Source organism: Parasteatoda tepidariorum, chromosome 8 (assembly GCF_982258835.1).
Source record: "Parasteatoda tepidariorum strain Cologne lab strain chromosome 8, Ptep-v5.0, whole genome shotgun sequence".
NCBI classification, from domain to species: Eukaryota; Metazoa; Arthropoda; class Arachnida; order Araneae; family Theridiidae; genus Parasteatoda; species Parasteatoda tepidariorum.
Genome location: NC_141762.1, coordinates 52,413,147 through 52,429,998, shown reverse-complemented (window position 1 = coordinate 52,429,998; position 16,852 = coordinate 52,413,147). Strand labels below are relative to the sequence as shown.

The 16,852-nt window shown below is 27.8% G+C and overlaps 1 protein-coding gene across 1 annotated transcript in view; it reads left to right on the top strand.

Annotated features, from left to right (window-relative positions):
- Window positions 1-2,864: 2,864 nt before the first annotated feature.
- Window positions 2,865-16,852, top strand: part of LOC107449327 (uncharacterized) — a 34,928-nt gene continuing 20,940 nt past the window's right edge. Inside the window, exon 1 of the mRNA XM_021147594.4 lies at window positions 2,865-3,145. Coding sequence (XP_021003253.2) covers window positions 3,085-3,145 — 61 coding nt within the window. The 5' untranslated portion in view covers window positions 2,865-3,084. The remainder of the gene's footprint in view (window positions 3,146-16,852) is intronic.

The window sequence follows — 16,852 nt, the reverse complement described above, 5'->3', positions numbered from 1 at the left end:
AGAGATGTGGTGCGCATGCCTGTTGCATTGAGTGAGAAAATAACGATGCGTAATTGCAGAACAAGGGCGGTTCCCAACTCTTTCACTCGTCTGCTACTAAGGAGGACCGAGCAGTACGTAAATTAAGCATAATTGAATCGACCGAGGAAGTTCAAAGGTTTTCCTTTCCATTTTTAAACTGTACGAAATTTCATCGGGTTTCAGCCAAGCGATACTTAAATTAAAACCTCGACAACAGATTTCGGTAAACACAAAATGTTTATAAACAAACTCAAGATATTGATAAAAAAAAATTCGTCTGTAATACTATTTATAAAATAGGTTAAAATATTCCTTTTTACTCATTAAGCACGGGAATTTTTTTCCCCATTTTAGGAATATACTATAGATTTCTATATTTCCTGAAGTTCAGTTACTTAAGGAAAATAACAAATATTTTTATCATAAATTAGTAGTACGTGATAATTGGTGTCTCAAATCAAAACTCTTAGATCAAATACTTCTAGTAAAATTACTTTTATAATTTCATTTTTATTTAATATTTTTTGTCAAAAATTGCCGCTGTCTTATGAGTTAAAAAGGACTTAACGTATCACTCAATTATAGATGAAAATTAATAACAAAAAAGTTTTTCAACTTATTTAAATTTATAGTTATCGTTAAATATAGAGAAACCAATAAATTATATGAAAAGTTCGATTTGAAAGAAAAAAGATGAAAAAAAAGACCATGGCATTAGAAATAAAATTATGTTAAGGGAAATCCGTAACTATGAAAAAGAAAGCGAAAATTGTCGCAAGAAAAAGAAGACAAAAAATTATAAACTTCATTAAACGAAAATTTATGTTTAAGCAAAGAAGAAGAAAATCGTTATAGAAACCTGTCGAATCAGAAATGATTAAGACATTGATGCTGAAGCTTTGAAAATATATCTAATGATACTTTCACGTCCTGTCTGTTACTAGGGCAATCAAACTGGTTTTAGTGTTATCACTCACTATCGTTAATAGGGATGTGTTTCTTATTTTCAACAGCGTTTTAGTTTTCTCTAGACTTAAGTACTAATTTGTTCCTCATATGTCCCTTTATTATTAACAGGGTTCTATAATACGTATTAAGAGTGCTCATTACGCAACACCTTATATTTTTTTTATTCAATTGTAGGTTATAACTATATTTTAATGATGATTCTTCTGCGTAAAGTTTTATTTCATTATCCACGAAAATTTCTGTTCCACAAAAATTTCTTTTGCCATATTTAGAAAAATAATTATTTTAAAAAAAGGTTAGAAAACGACAGTTATGATTTTAAAAATGATGCTATAATGATGATGCTTTGTCCAATGAGATTAGATCTCACTCAGAGGTATTACAAAAAATATAAATATCATCTTATGCACAATTGTCATAATATATTTTATCTAAATATCGTAGATAAATTATCATCATCATGAAATTTCATTTAAATATCGTAGATATAATATCATCATCATTATTTAATCTATGTAAGATTCTTTTCAGCGATAATCTAACCAGACTTCCCACACTTTTCTCTTTTTCTTTCTTTCTTTTTTTGAATTTTTACTAAGAAAAATTTTTAATTTTAATATTGACAAAAAGTTGAAAAAAGCGGCAGTTATAAGTTAATAGAAAATATTTTATAATGTTTATCCTCTGCGGAATAAGGAGTTAGATTTTGTTCCATATTTTTTCCAAGATACAGTCCCACGATAACATCATCCGATTTCCTAAAGTATATCTTTTCCCTTTAAAATGTATGGCAAAAAAGTTATATATTGTTATTTGTTACAAAGAAAATCAAATTTGATTTCTTGTTCAATCTCTACTTCCTCAGTACTGATTTGTTTGATTTTGATAACATTTTTGTTTTCTCGCTTGAATATTAATTTATCTCAATCTTAAATATAAGAAATAATTTTTAATTTTTGTTTCTGTTGTGGCGGTATTAAAAGCGGTGATTGCCGAACTCTTTGTTCTTACTTGCATGCTACATGCACTTTTCAACACGAAAAAAAAGCTATTGTGTTTACATTTTTTGATTAATTGAATGACAAAATTCTGACCTTTTAAATGAGTTTCTTTTCAATTTTCTGCTTGCTAAAAATAATTTAAAAAATCCTTCGTGCATCAAAAATTACATTTATTCGTATTATATAAAATAAATCCGAAAAAAAACTGAAACAATCTTTAAATTCGGTGTCAGCAAAAATTGAAAATTTTTTCTGATTTTTTATTAATTTAATTGATTATAAATTCGTCACATTAAGCTAAATTTCCTTTATTTATACCTTAAATATTGTTATAAACATGTAATGTTGCTATAAAAAAAATTTTTTTTTATTAAGTTCAATTAAGAAATTTATTTTTAAAAAATACCATGATTTTTCTTTCACATTAAATCACGTATTCTCAACTGCATATTTTTCTATAACTATCTGAAATGAATGACGGACTCACTAAATTAAATAAATTCTAAAAATCACTTAACTATCACAGCTGCGTGCTATTAGTAAACTATTTTTTTTGTAAGCCATAGCAATTTTTCATGAATAAAATATAAATATTTGTCCTATTAATTATGATCTGAAAATTTAATATGCACGTTGAATTACATTCGCATACTTAAGACACTGGCGCCAAGATCTTATGCTAATATTTTCGAAAAATTTCTTTTCTAACTCTTCTCATAGTAATTGAATGACACATAATTTTGAAAAATCACTGTTTCATTTTTGTTCATTTACCGCTATCATCTTACCCAATCGATCGGCGCACGAAGAAGACGAATTTTTAGTTCAGGGAGCAAATTAAATTTTGGCGTCACTTGGCGACTTTTCCCATTCAGTCATCTGAATTGGCAACCTTTCAACTGAGATCGACTCGGAATCGGAGCTGATGGATTAAGAGCTCTCTAGTTCTCTTTTCCTCTTTCTATTTATCTTCTTGAATAATCTCTAAAAAAGGACAGTTAAGTGACTAACAAGTTAATTAAAAGATATTTATTTCTTCTAAAGTGTGCGACTAACGGATAGTCACTTTTGAGTGTGATAGTTAAAGAAGATAATGGCCGAAGCAGTCGTAGGAGCTGTCCATCACAACAACACCGCTCCTAACAGCTCGCAAGGTAATAAATATTCTTTTCATTTTTTGCCCGCCAAAATAAGGATATCTTATCTAAAAAAAAATTTTCTCAGTTTTCTATATTTTTATCTTGAATATAATAATTCATTTAGAAACGTTTGATAAAATAGATAACTAATAGCGTCAGCTTAAAAATGGTTCTTCAGAATTAATTGCTCTGCGTATTATATTCGAAAAACACAATTAAAATGTATTGAATTCTTGAATTCTGAAGCAAAATGTTTATTATTTCTTATTAGTATGTTTTTACAGTGAATGCCACATTAATTAAGTGAAAATTAACTCATTTGCATAAAGTGATTATCAAGGATGCGTATTTGTTTCTATGAAATATACATTTTATAATTAATTTTTAAATTCAATCGTCCGAAAGGAACTAATTAAAGGTTGTTTTATTTTAAGGTATAAATCTTGCTTTTGAGTTATTAATTTTTTTTTCCATTTTTTATTCATAAAATTTTCAAAACCATAACTATATGCTATTTGTACTCATTTCAATTTCAAGAAAGCAATTTTTAATATTTATATATTGTTTTTAAAAAAATTAACTATTTTTCTTTTGTTTTAACATATTTTCAAACATTTTATTGTTTGTTAAGGTTTCAAACATTTTACTACCAGTTAAATATGAGTAAATAAAAATGTTTGATAATACGACAAATTATGACTTTTTTTTCGTAAAAAATAATTTCAAATTGAAAATTAATTTTTTATCGAAGTTACACCGCAATCGCCTTACCATACTGTATAAGTATTATTTATTACATTTTAAATGCTGAGATTTATATTTAAATTATTGTGTTAAAACAATTAAAATAGTAATATGAACAAAACAAACTCCGTTTTTTTTATGTCAATTAGAACATTATAAAAAATTAAAAGTTGTGTATGCGTTTTCACAAAAGTTAAGTAAAATGAAGAAAAAGTTAAGAAAATGAATTGATATTCATGCTTGTCTTTAAAAAATAGTAATTACTTAAAAACATTATTCAAGAAGAAAAAAGAAGAAACTTGAAATTATTTTTTCTTTTTAGTTTCTTTACAAGTATCCCGTCATTTTGATAGATATTCTTAAGAATCATTCTCTAAACTACATTAAAATTACAATGATAGATTTTGAAATTAATTTTTCAGTAAAAATAAGAAAACGTAACATTCTCTGGCATACTATACACTGTAGAAAATTCCTGTTCAAATACCGGCATTTCGGGAACATCATCTGTAAAATTCATTTTTACAGTAATGTTTATTTAATTAGAATGATTTTATGATTTCACGGTAATTATTACTGTAAAAATTAGGATATATCAACTTTTTTGTTCCATAAGATGTTCCGGTAAAATGGATTCTACTGTAAAATGTACCGGTACCCTAAATGCTTGTATTTTTTACCTTAATTAGATCCTGAATTTTTTTACAATGCATGCGGGTGAGGATATTATGAGAGAATTTTTAAAAAAAATTATAATAGTGTTGTTTGCACTTTCACTCAAAACTTATGTTAAATAAAGAATTAATGGATCAAAAATAATGATTTTTTTAAAAGAAAAATATGTTTACATTATTAGTTAAATAAATTGTTTAAAAAATATGTTTCACAAAATCAAAATTAATTTGTTTTCTCCAGTTTTCTCATAATGCCCAATTAGTTCCCAATGGTATTATGTGTATTCATTTTATAAACTAAAGTTTGAAAAAAAAATATTCTAAAATTAATGTTTTTCAACCTGAAATAGTAGCAGAAACGCAACATGCTCTAAAATTCTATATGTGTTTTGAAGTGTTATTGGCGTCTTCCCAAAGTTTATATTAAAATTAAGAAGTTATAGATCACAATTACTTATCATGATTTAAAAAGCATCATGATATTATTTAAAATAATTTAAACTATAAATTTCAAATTATAAAATTTTCTGGAGTAGTATAACAAAGGATCAATTATTCTCTATAGATATTCTGTGGTTCTATTTTATTAATGCAAATAATAATAGTATAAATACAAAGATATACACATTTCAAAACCAATGTTGATATATTTTCATTTAAAATAATAATTTCACAAATGCAACACAGATTGTCAGATTTTCTGAGGGTTTTAGAATGAAATTAAAAATGCAAGTTGTTCTTTCGAAAAATGTTTATTAAATAAAAGCGAAGCGATCGATAATAATGACTTTCTTTTTAAAAATATGTTAATATTATTATTTCCAAGGTAAAAATATAGATTCTTTTGAAGAATCTAGACTTCTTAAACTTACAAAGAATACATTAAAAATTTATACTAGTAGAAATTTAGTAAAACTGAAATGAATAAATTTATATAGAATATAACACTTTATTTTCAAGTAAACTAATTACAATTTTAGTCACATTTTTAAAACTCAAACGCCATCTAAATGAAAAAGTTCTTAATCATAATTGAATTGTAGGCCTAACTTTTAGAAGCGTAATTTAGAATAAAACTTATTGAATCGTTGGGTAATAAATCTAATGCAATAAGTTCAATTTTAAATACGTTTGCATACGACTGATTTTTTTACATACATAAAAAGTTAGATCAAACATTTGCATAAAAATGTTCAAATTGGCAGTTAACTTTCAGGTGTATTACGTATTTGAAAACACCTTCTGGGATAGTAAATTTGTCCCAATAAATTTTATTTAAAATAGTTATGAATGAAAATGCTCTTTTTTCATATTCTTTTAATGAATAAATATTTTATCTTCGTTTAAGAATATATTAGCATTGAAAGGAAGAAATCAGCATAAACTGAGTCAGCATTCAAGATCTAAATAACTAATTTAAAGGCAGTGAAGGGGTTTCTAGTTCCATAGTTGATTCGGCTTATGTTATATTTGTGATTTCTTAACCTTTCTTTGTTTTAAATAAACACTAGCATGTGTAATAGAAACTATGAACAATAGTTAAACAGTCCTTCTTCCTAAAAGATAGCATCTTCTTTTGTTCGGTGTTATAAGGAAAAAATATCATTAAAAGATTATCAATTCTTTAACCATTTTTGACCAAATGCAACAGCTAATTTAAATATCAGACTTTTTATTGTCAATGAAACAGGAAAGATTTTAGAAAATTGTGTGAGAACAGTTAAACTATTTTGGAAATTGTATTGTAAAATAAATATGACTTATTTTTATAGAATAGTAAAGGTTTGTAGAATTTGTATTATGGAATAAAAATGAGCCTGGTTCGTAGAAATTACGTTATTTTAACGTGATAACTGCACTACAGCTCATTAATTTCAATACACAACTATTTGCTTTTCTTTTATTAAAAGGTTTTTAAGAACGATATTACAATTAAATTGTTTTCTCTAGTTTCCTGCCAATGATCTATAAGTTTCTAATGGTATTTTGAGAATTCATTTTGAAAACTAACCCTTTTTTTCCAATGCCCACCTGGAGAATGACCTTTCGTCATGCAGGCATCTGAGGGGCAGATTTGTTGGCCACTCTTTCAGGTGCACCATATTAGGTGGACCAACGTTGCTCCCACAATAAGGACAAATAGTACAGAGCATGAAGGAACATCCGTGCCTTGTCCGGGATTCAAACCCAGAACCTTTCTTATGCAAGGCCAGTTCCCTGACACAGTCCGGTCAACATAAACTAAACTAATGTTTAAAAAAATTCAAATTTATGCTGTTTTTTTTTTAAATTAAAATAGTAGTAGAAGCATAAAATGCTCAATATTTCACTGTTGCTAAAACTTCTTCCATTGTAGAAAAGATTAATATTATCTTTTTTGACCGTTGTCTGAAATAGGAAATGTCAGGGAAAAGTTTTAATCATATATTGATAAATACAAATGATCGTATTAGAATCTTTTGAATAAATACATCAGAAATATAAATATTTCAAGCGGACATTTGTGGCATGTGATTATATGCAACTACAATAAAATAGAATCTGAAATTCAATATCAACCAACCAACTAATAAAATGATCACTTTAGAATTTCCTAAGATCTCTTCGGAATCTTATTTGGAAGTGAAGAGTTTGGACAAAATTCTGTCATATGCTTAATTGAGTAATTAAAAATGTTTTTGTTTTCTAGTGCAGGGAATTATTTCATTAAATCTTTGTGTATTTCTCAGATAAACTAAAAGAAAACAACAATTGTTGTGTATTGAAATTAATTATGTATTTTTAAATTGTTTGAAAAACCGTCCTCTTTAGATAATTGTTTTAAAATATAAAAAAGCAAGTTATAAAATAAAGTTTTCAAGCTTGCCTGAAAAGATTTCGTAAAAAAATACTGGAATTTACATTTATTTTGATTGGATTGAAGGATGTTGAAGAAGTTCATGCCGCAAACCACCTACGGATGGAACAGGTGTTTTGAGATGAAAGGTGACCCACGCATTTCACCTCACGCGTGATTTCACAAAACTTGTGCGTCCTTGCCTTACTTTGAAATTCGAAGATTTAGCTACATAGGTTGCAAGAGAAATAAACAAAAAGAACGTAATTGTCTTATGACATACATCAATTTTATAAGAAGGAAGTAAATCATTGTAGAAACAGCATTTTAGAATTATTAAAAATGACGTTTAAACTTAAGAATAAAGCTAAATAACGTTAATCAACCACAAATAACTGCAGAAAACTGGAATGTATCAGTTCTATAAATAAGAATCTTCTTCAATATGAAAACGCAAAATAGCTAATAAACATACAGCAAATTTCATGTTGCCTTTTTGTTCACTAAATGACTAATATACATCTATCAAATTTCATGTTGTCTTTTTGTTTACAAAACGATTAATATACATCTATCAAATCTCATGTTGTCATTTTGATGACAAAAGGACTAATATACACGTATCACATTTCGTATCGTAATTTTGCGTTTCGACAATGAGGAACGTTCTCGTTTAAAGAACTGTAGTATGTCCATTTTTGTTCATTTATTTGGGCTTCATTAATGTTACTTTGTTCTATTCATGCGAGCGCAAAGTATACCCTATCTTTACTTGAATTTAAATTTTAGGATGGCAACTTCGAGTAGTAAAATTTTATGAATAAAATATTGGTTCAAATTTACTTACTAGGGAACTATCCTCATTCAGTTGAGATCGTATCTTGACTCTTTTATGCGTTTTACGGCCACGTTCCGTGAAAGAAAATTCCGTTGCCTAGCAACTGTATTAAAGGGAAACATCACTGGGAAAATATTTTTCGAACGAAGTTTGTTGTAACTGTATTTATTGTTACGTAATACAACAATATCAGAACATTTCCTTTAAAGAATAATTAGAAATCCATATATATATAAGAAATATATAATGCTTTTTTAATCAACGTTTGTATCAAGAAATATAAAAAAGCCACAGTTTTAATTTCTTGAACTCGAAATAAGCGATTCATATTGTCTTATTGATTAGTATTGTTTAGATATTATAGGAAAAGTGTTTTATTTATGGGACACTTTTCACATCCAAATTTTTAGCTTTAACTATTTAGTCAGATTCGTATTCCAAAGACAAGCTTACAAAAACTTATTCTAAAGTAAACAATTTTTTCCAACACAAACAGAATTAAGAAAAAATCTGTCAGCCTTTTAAAGAAGAAATTGAAAAATGTCCCAAAGTACACAATAAAATGTATGGTAAAAAGTATAGTCACTCAGGAGGCCAATACCTTTTACCGTAAAATCCATTTTTACTGGAACATGTTACGGTGCAAAAAAATCTGATATACCGTAATTTTTACAGTAATAATTACAGTAAAATCGCTGAATCACTCTAATGAAATAAATATTACTGCAAAATTTACTCTTTAATATTTTATGGTAAAAATTGATTTTACGCATGATTCACCCAAAGTGTAGATACTTTATATCGTAATTTGATCCGAGATTTTTTGTGTTGTACAGCATCTTGTTGTAACTCAGAACAGTCTTATTAGAACCGATTTTATACAATAAAAACATTTTACTTTTATTAAAGTCTCTTAACTTTGAAAATAAATATTGCAGATATATGCCACAAAGAACAAGCTCTCAGTTTATACCTAATATTTAAAAACAATTTAGAATCGCGATGAAGGGAGCAAATATGAACATATAGAACGCATAATTTTTTAAATCATTTATTGAAAAATATTGGTCAATATTTTCTCACGAAAATATTTCTTTCTATCGTTAAGTCATTAATTCAAAGCTTCTGCTGTGATATCATGTATTGATTAAGGTTGCAATTAGACTTTTTTTTTAAAATAATGCTAATGTTTGTTACTACGTTTTCCATGTCCTAAGGCACAACGCTCTATTCTAAAACGGATAATTAACTTAAATATTTAAAAAAAAAATAATAAAACTTTTAACGAAATTGACAATTTGGCAAGATCTTACACCTAAATAAAAATTATCAATATCAATGGTTAATTTTTAATTCCATTTTTGCATATTTTATAAATCCAAGCAATGTCACGCTGGAATCGCTTTTCGAATATTAAGAAATTAGATCATCATTGCATTTTATTTTATGGCCTTTTTATATTTATATTTTGAAATATTTTGAGAGATACAACATAGAGTGCGGTAGTTAGAGAAGAACACTTCAACTAGCAATCATGAATAACTGTTACAAGTCGTAATAAGTATAAAAACAGCATATTGTTTTTTTATAACTATCGTTGCTCTTCATACTCGCCAATATGATAACTTTATTCATTTTCAATCATGCAGTTTCTATTGCATCCAGGCAATTATTTATAATTTGCTGTTGTTGATTAAGTTGTTGATTAATCAATAAACTAATACATTTTGACATTGAAGTTTTTTCTGTTTCCCTCTGAACAGTGTGAATTCAAATTTACTAATTTCTTCGGTGTTTCTCTGAAGAATAATACAGTGAAACCTGACAAGTTGACCTCTTTTACCTAGAACTGAATTTTTCCTGCAAAATAAAAGAGAGAATATCTTTAATAACCTAACCATATGTTTATCTTGTATGTTGAGCCCTGAATTTAATCTAAGAGTGCCATAGTGAATGTTTTTCTTGACCATTCATAAGTTTACCAGCAATAAAAAAAAGACTTTCAAGGAAATGTTCTGTGGTATTATGTTATGTATTAGAATTTCACTGAATTTATAACATAGTATTGAAAGCTGACGTAAACCCCTTTGTAAGTTGATCATACGGAAAAAAATAGCGTACATAATAAATAATGCGTATCATATACGTTATTAATTTGTATAGACTATAAAAACGCTCTTCTTAATAAGTTGTCCACTAAAGAAATTCATGGCAAATCGCAAATTTGCACGGGTTTCACTGCATATTTAAATTAGTATTGTTAAGTACTCTCCCGCATCTGGATAGATATTAGCAAAAATTCAAAATAATTACTCTTTAAAGTTATTAGAATTTTAGACAAAAATTAATTTATGGGTTTGAAAGAGTGAAGTTTTTTTTCTTTTTTAATATGCAATTGCTTTTCCATTATCTTCCATTTTCAACTTTTCCTTTCTTTTCCTCCAGACGTGGACACGTACCTAGGTTTGCAAAACCTTTACCCGCATAGTCCACGTCTGGCTACCAGTCCAGCCCGTATAATACAAAATACATGGATAAACAATTACATAATTGCATAACAATTACAAGATAGAATTGCATAATACATAGATAATTTTTTCAATAAAATTTAGTATACAACATTGAAGAGACTTGCAGATGACAATGATGTGCATCACATTTGTTTAGAAAAGAAAAGAAACAATAAATGAAGAAAAAAGAACAATAAATGAAGCGAATTTTGTTATGTACATAATAATTGAAAAAGAGAAATAAAAATTATTTTTCAACCATTCGAACATTCCATTTATTCCATGTACTAATTTATAAATGGAATCACGAATTTTGTTATTTAAAAAAAAAAAGGATTTATAATTTAGGCCATTGTATAACATGCTAAAAAATGCAAGGAACAACACCTTTCCTGGCCAGTATTGATCGTACAAAGTAATTCAGGTCAGCAATTTTGTTTTCAGGAAGATGTAATACCAAATAGAGCATTCACCCGGGACAAGAAAACAGCACATTGCATGAATATTTAAAAAGACACTTCACCAAATAAGAATTATTTCACTTGATAGTTAGGAAATGTTCACGTAATGTTAAGTAAAAAGTTTCATTAAACTGTTCATTTCATTCCATTCCATTAGGTGGTAAAAGGTTTAATTCCAGACAGTATTTATAAAATATGCAATACAAAGCTGATTCGGTAAAGAATAAAACCATGATGAATGAAATTCATCGAATTATGTGCGAAATTTAGTGTTTCAAGAAGCAAAACGCGTTATAAAATAATTTGAATATTTTTACTGTGGATATTTATGCATTTTCAAGCTTGCAACAAAAAAGAAAAAAAAACTGTAAGATATTTTTAATAAGCGGAAAATTATTGCCACAAACTTCATTTGAATCTGATGTCTTATCTTTTTAACAATCTTTTGCTTTTTGCCTATGAAATCAATAACAATTTAACAAACACTTTTTAATGTGTGAAAAAAAAAAAAAAAAAAATTTAGAAGCACATACACACATGTAATGAAATATATTAAAACATACTATAAGATGGGTGAAAACACTGAAATTAAAAAATAAAAAAAATTTTAAAAAAAATTAAAATAGAAAAATTAAAAATAAAAATTTTAGGTCATAAGATATTTTACGTCAATAGATTGTTATTCAACACTTAATATTTAATCTTATCATTTTCCAGTTTTTAATTTTAGATCTTTATTGTAGGTTAAACTTTTTGGGAACAAATTGTACTATACCAACAGTCTATTTGTTATTCAATAGTTGAAATTTAATTTTATAATCTCTTATAGTTTTTAAGTGTTTTATTATTGTTGCTGAATAAAATTTTAAGAAAGTTTTCTTTTGGTAACAAAATATTCTAGACCAATAGTCTGTTTGTTATTTAATAACTAAAATTTAATTTTTTTCGTTTTCTGTTTTAAGCGTTGTTTTAATAAAATTAAATCGTAGAATAAAATTCAAATAAAACTGGTTACAAAATATTCTACAGTAACAGTGGGTTTGTTCCCCGACACGGACCTTCTGGAATCCGCTCCAAACTGTTCTGACGATGCCGTTCGAAAATAAACTCAAAGTTCAATCGATATTCATTTGAAGAGAAGACTGGAGATCTTTTTCCCTTCTCTTTTTGTTATAAATAAACTATTTTGTGTAGAATTCAAATGTTTCTAAAGCAAACTTTCCATTTTGATGCAAAATATTTTCTAACCCTGCACCGACAATATTTTTGTCACTTTTAAATCAAAATAAAATTTCATATAAAATATACATTTAGAAACTGAGAATTTGATCGGTGCATTTAAAGTTCAAACGACATTCAGTAGGAATGCTCTTTAAGTTTGTAAAGAGCTTGAAATATGTTTTACTATTCTTTTAAGATTTTGGCTTTTTCATTGTAGTTTAATTTTCTGAAAGAAATATTTAAAATATTTATAATGAAAGAGTTATTATTAAATAAAAAATAATGACTCCACGGGAAAATGATGGATTCGGTACTTGCATCTCAAGAAAAAGAAGATCACCCACACATGTGACCTGTAACATCAGTGCCAGCTGATCGTTTGTATGGAAAATGGCTTGTTAAAATTGAGCTAAACTTTTCCACACAAGTGAAAGTATTTTAAGTAAAGTGAAGTTAATTATATCGCACATCGAATATGTGAAAGATAATTCTTTCTCGTCTACATCTTTTATTTAACTTGAATTTATTATTTGTTTATGTATTTTAATGTAGCCATGATATATTTTTGTTTTGTGTACCTGGCAACTTCGATGCAAAATTAGTTTGTTTATGTTTTACATGGCTGCGTGCCGGTTTTTGTTTTAACTCAGATGAATAAAGTGAGAGAATTGATATATTTGTGAAGAAATCTTTGTGAAAGAATATAGTATGTGTCACTTGAGAGAATTGTTACTTGATGGGCTTGACTTACTCAAACTAGAAGGGAAAGAATAGTTTCTAACGTAAACAAATCCCACGTTTCAACAGCCAATCAGGATAGATGTATCCGCACTACGTCACTTGCAGGTATCCCATTAAATCATTCGAAAAATCAACATTTAAACGCATAACAACACTTAACCGTCACACGATTGACTTCTGAAAAGTTAAAGAAATTTAAAGTGGAAATTAGGGATCCAGAAACTCTGTGTCCAGACCCAATCTGTATGTTTACTTGTAATGGGATACCTGCAAGTGACGTAATGCCGGTATCTCTAACCTGGTTGTTGAAACGTGGCATTTGTTTACGTTATCAGCTGTTCTTTCCATTCTTTTTCAAGCAAGTCAAATATCATTTTTATCAATATGAATGAAACATTCTATATTCTTTCACGAAGATTTTCATACTTTCACTATATATTTTTCACTGAACACAAAGACAGACACAAAGCAATGTAGAACATAAACTAATTATGCATCGAAGTTGTCAGGTACACGAAAAAAAATATATCATGGTTACAATAAAATATATAAATAATAAATCTATGTTAAGTAAAAGACGCAGACGAGAAAGAATTATATTTCAATAAATTCGATGTGTGATACGGCATTGTATTTAACTAACTTCACGTTAATTAATATCCTAACTTATGTGGAGAAAATTATCTTAACTTTAGCACGCCATTTTGCTTATACGCGATCAGGTGAAGTCATAAGTAATGTCAGTGCATATCCGCGATTCTCTTTTTCTTGAAGAGCAAGTACACCCAATCGAAATTTTATTTTATGATTTTCTAATATCAAACGTACTTTTATTCCTGTTGAATAAGATTTAAATAAGGCTATTTTGCAAGAAAATAGACCAACAAAAATCTGTTACGCAATAACTAAAATTTAAGTTTCATAATTTTCTATATTTAAGTGTACATTTACTGTTGAAAAATTAAAAAAGACTGTTTGATAGCATAATATTTTACACGTATAAGTCTGTTTGCTGTTTAATAATTTTAATTTAATTTTAATCATTTTCAAGTTTTAAGAGCTCGATTTTGTGGCCGAATAAAACAAAATTATGACATTATGGTAACAACTACTCCGATACTATATCGATTGTCTATTTTTTAATCAACTTTCGAAATTTAATGTTACCATTTTCTAATTTTAAGTGTTCAGTTTTTGAGGAAAAAAATTAAAATAAGACATTTTAGTAAATATTCGACAGCAAGTTTGTTATTCATTCAACATTTTTTTTTCTTAAAAACACAAATTCGTCCTTTTTTTTAATACACTGAGAAAAAAAAAGTATGTTAAAAAATACCAGAATCTAGTAAAATTTACCGTGTTTTTGGCTCTATAGGAACAACAAAAATCTCACTAATTTTAATCGAAGCGCTTTGGTAACAATTTTGGTATAATTAGTCATGAAATATATTTTCACAATATGTGATGAAATTTGGTAATTTCAAAATGATACTTAGAGCATGGCATGAAAACTATTTATACGGTTGAATTTATTTAACAGTTTTGTATTTTTTGTAAAATATATGGTAATAAGAACTATAATTTTGAAAACCAGAATTTTCGGTTAACCATTATGGTATGAACGGGGTGAAAAACCAAGTAAAATGATGTATGTGTTGATTTTATTAACCAAAATAATGATTTCTTTTCACCAGAAATGTTATTACCATACTGCATCGTATTTTTACCAGAATATTTTTCTTCGTGCACTTTTACATTACAAGATCAAGAAACTTAAGTGGAGTATCATTTCACTTTTAGAATAATTTTGTGACTTAATTTTCTTAATGTTTTATTTTAAAATCGTGTTCGATGAATGAATGCTAGATCCAGAAAGGTAGTTGCTCTTATTTGGAGGTATGCCAAATGCTTTTTCCTCTTTCTGACTAAACATTGATTTTAGGTTCTATTTCTTTTCTATCTCCCCAAAACAATTTTCACAATCGTCTAATTTGCGCCTAAATTATTTATAGATGCGCTACCGTAAAAATTGCATCGAAATAAATATTAAAAGATTGAACCCTTTTAAAGTATGAGGAGGCAAATAATATTTCGCCTATTTTTATCATTTACTTCAAATATTTCATATTTATTAATTTTCTTTAAAAAAAAAATTTTTCTCAGTTTCAAAATTTCAATTCTTTGTTTGAAAGGTGTTTGAAAATAGTTTTTAATTTTCGAGAGAGAATTTATCTGCGGTTGAGAAAAATTAAAAGAAATTTTTAGCTTTGATAAATATTTTCATTTTTTAAACTGAATTTTAAGTCTCCAATCCTTAAATTTAAATGGAGGAAGTGATAGTAATACTAGAACAGAGAAAACTGAGGAAAACAAAATCAATCGAAAATGCTTCTTTCGATATTTTCTTTAACTTAACAGAATATTATTGTCTCAATTCAGTATTATAAATGAACTAGCCGTTTTTTAAACAGCTTGATCGGCTTTTAAAATTATTTTGTGCAACTTATAAAATTAAATGGCAAGCAAACTAGATGCACAACACAACAGTATTTAAATATTCTGATTCTTCAACTCCTCTAATCCTATAACACCTTAATTATTTTTGAACAATACACTAATCAAAGTTTTTCTCCGTCTAGCTCTTGCCTGAAATTTTGCTCGCGCGGAAGTACGTTTATTTCAATTTAACTATTTTCAAGAGATGTCCATGATAAGATCTTTATGTATTGATTTTTTTTCACTTAGCCTTGTTTAATACACCAGTTTTTAAAACTTTGCAACTTTTATAAATTATTTTAATACTATTATAAGCTACGCCCTAGCCGAGATAGCCTCCTTGGCAGGGCGATGGACTCGAGTTTGTGAGAACGGGAGTTCAAATCCAGCCGGTCGACGATTCCCCGTGTAGTAAGTGATGACTGGTGCACGCTAAATCTGTCGGGTAGGAAAGTCCTCCATATTCCCATAATAAAGCAATGCCTCTGGGGGTACTGAATTGGAGATTGATCGTTCTCTGGTGCAGGTCAAAATTACGATCTGTGGATGAATAAATGACTGTATGAATGGGTCCGCCCTATAAACGGTCGTGACGTATGGGTGTGGCAGAAGTCGAATTCTTGGCCATAGATGGCACCACCGGAAAAAAAGGAACAATCAAACCCCCTGCATCCCCATTGACGACAACAACAACAACAGCTACGCTCTCTCCTCGTTATCCCTATATATCTGAACATATATTGATCCCATGTGTTCACTATGGAACCATTACCTAATTGAACAACAAACAAATCAAGATATTGCAGTGGAATTGATTTTCATTCTCAAGGAAACACTACTTAATAATTTAATAGCTCCAAATTAGATTCTTAGATAATCATTAAAAAAAAAATTTCAACTTGAGAAATTATTAGCTATTTTATGCTTTAAAAAAATAATAATAATAATAAACATTTTCGGTAAGAGCTATCTAGAAATACATGTGTATATTAGACAATTTATTGCCCAAACACAGAAACTTTCTTATTTTCTTTTTCCAAAATAATAGTTTAAGTACTGAGCAAAGAAAACAAGTCTTTTCCGAATTTTTTTTTCTTTGCTTTGTAGTTTAAAACGCAATGTAGTTGCTTTCCTGCTGTATCTATGTTTTTTCTCCTCCAATAATATTTTTATATTTCGATGGAAAAAAGTAATTCCTAAC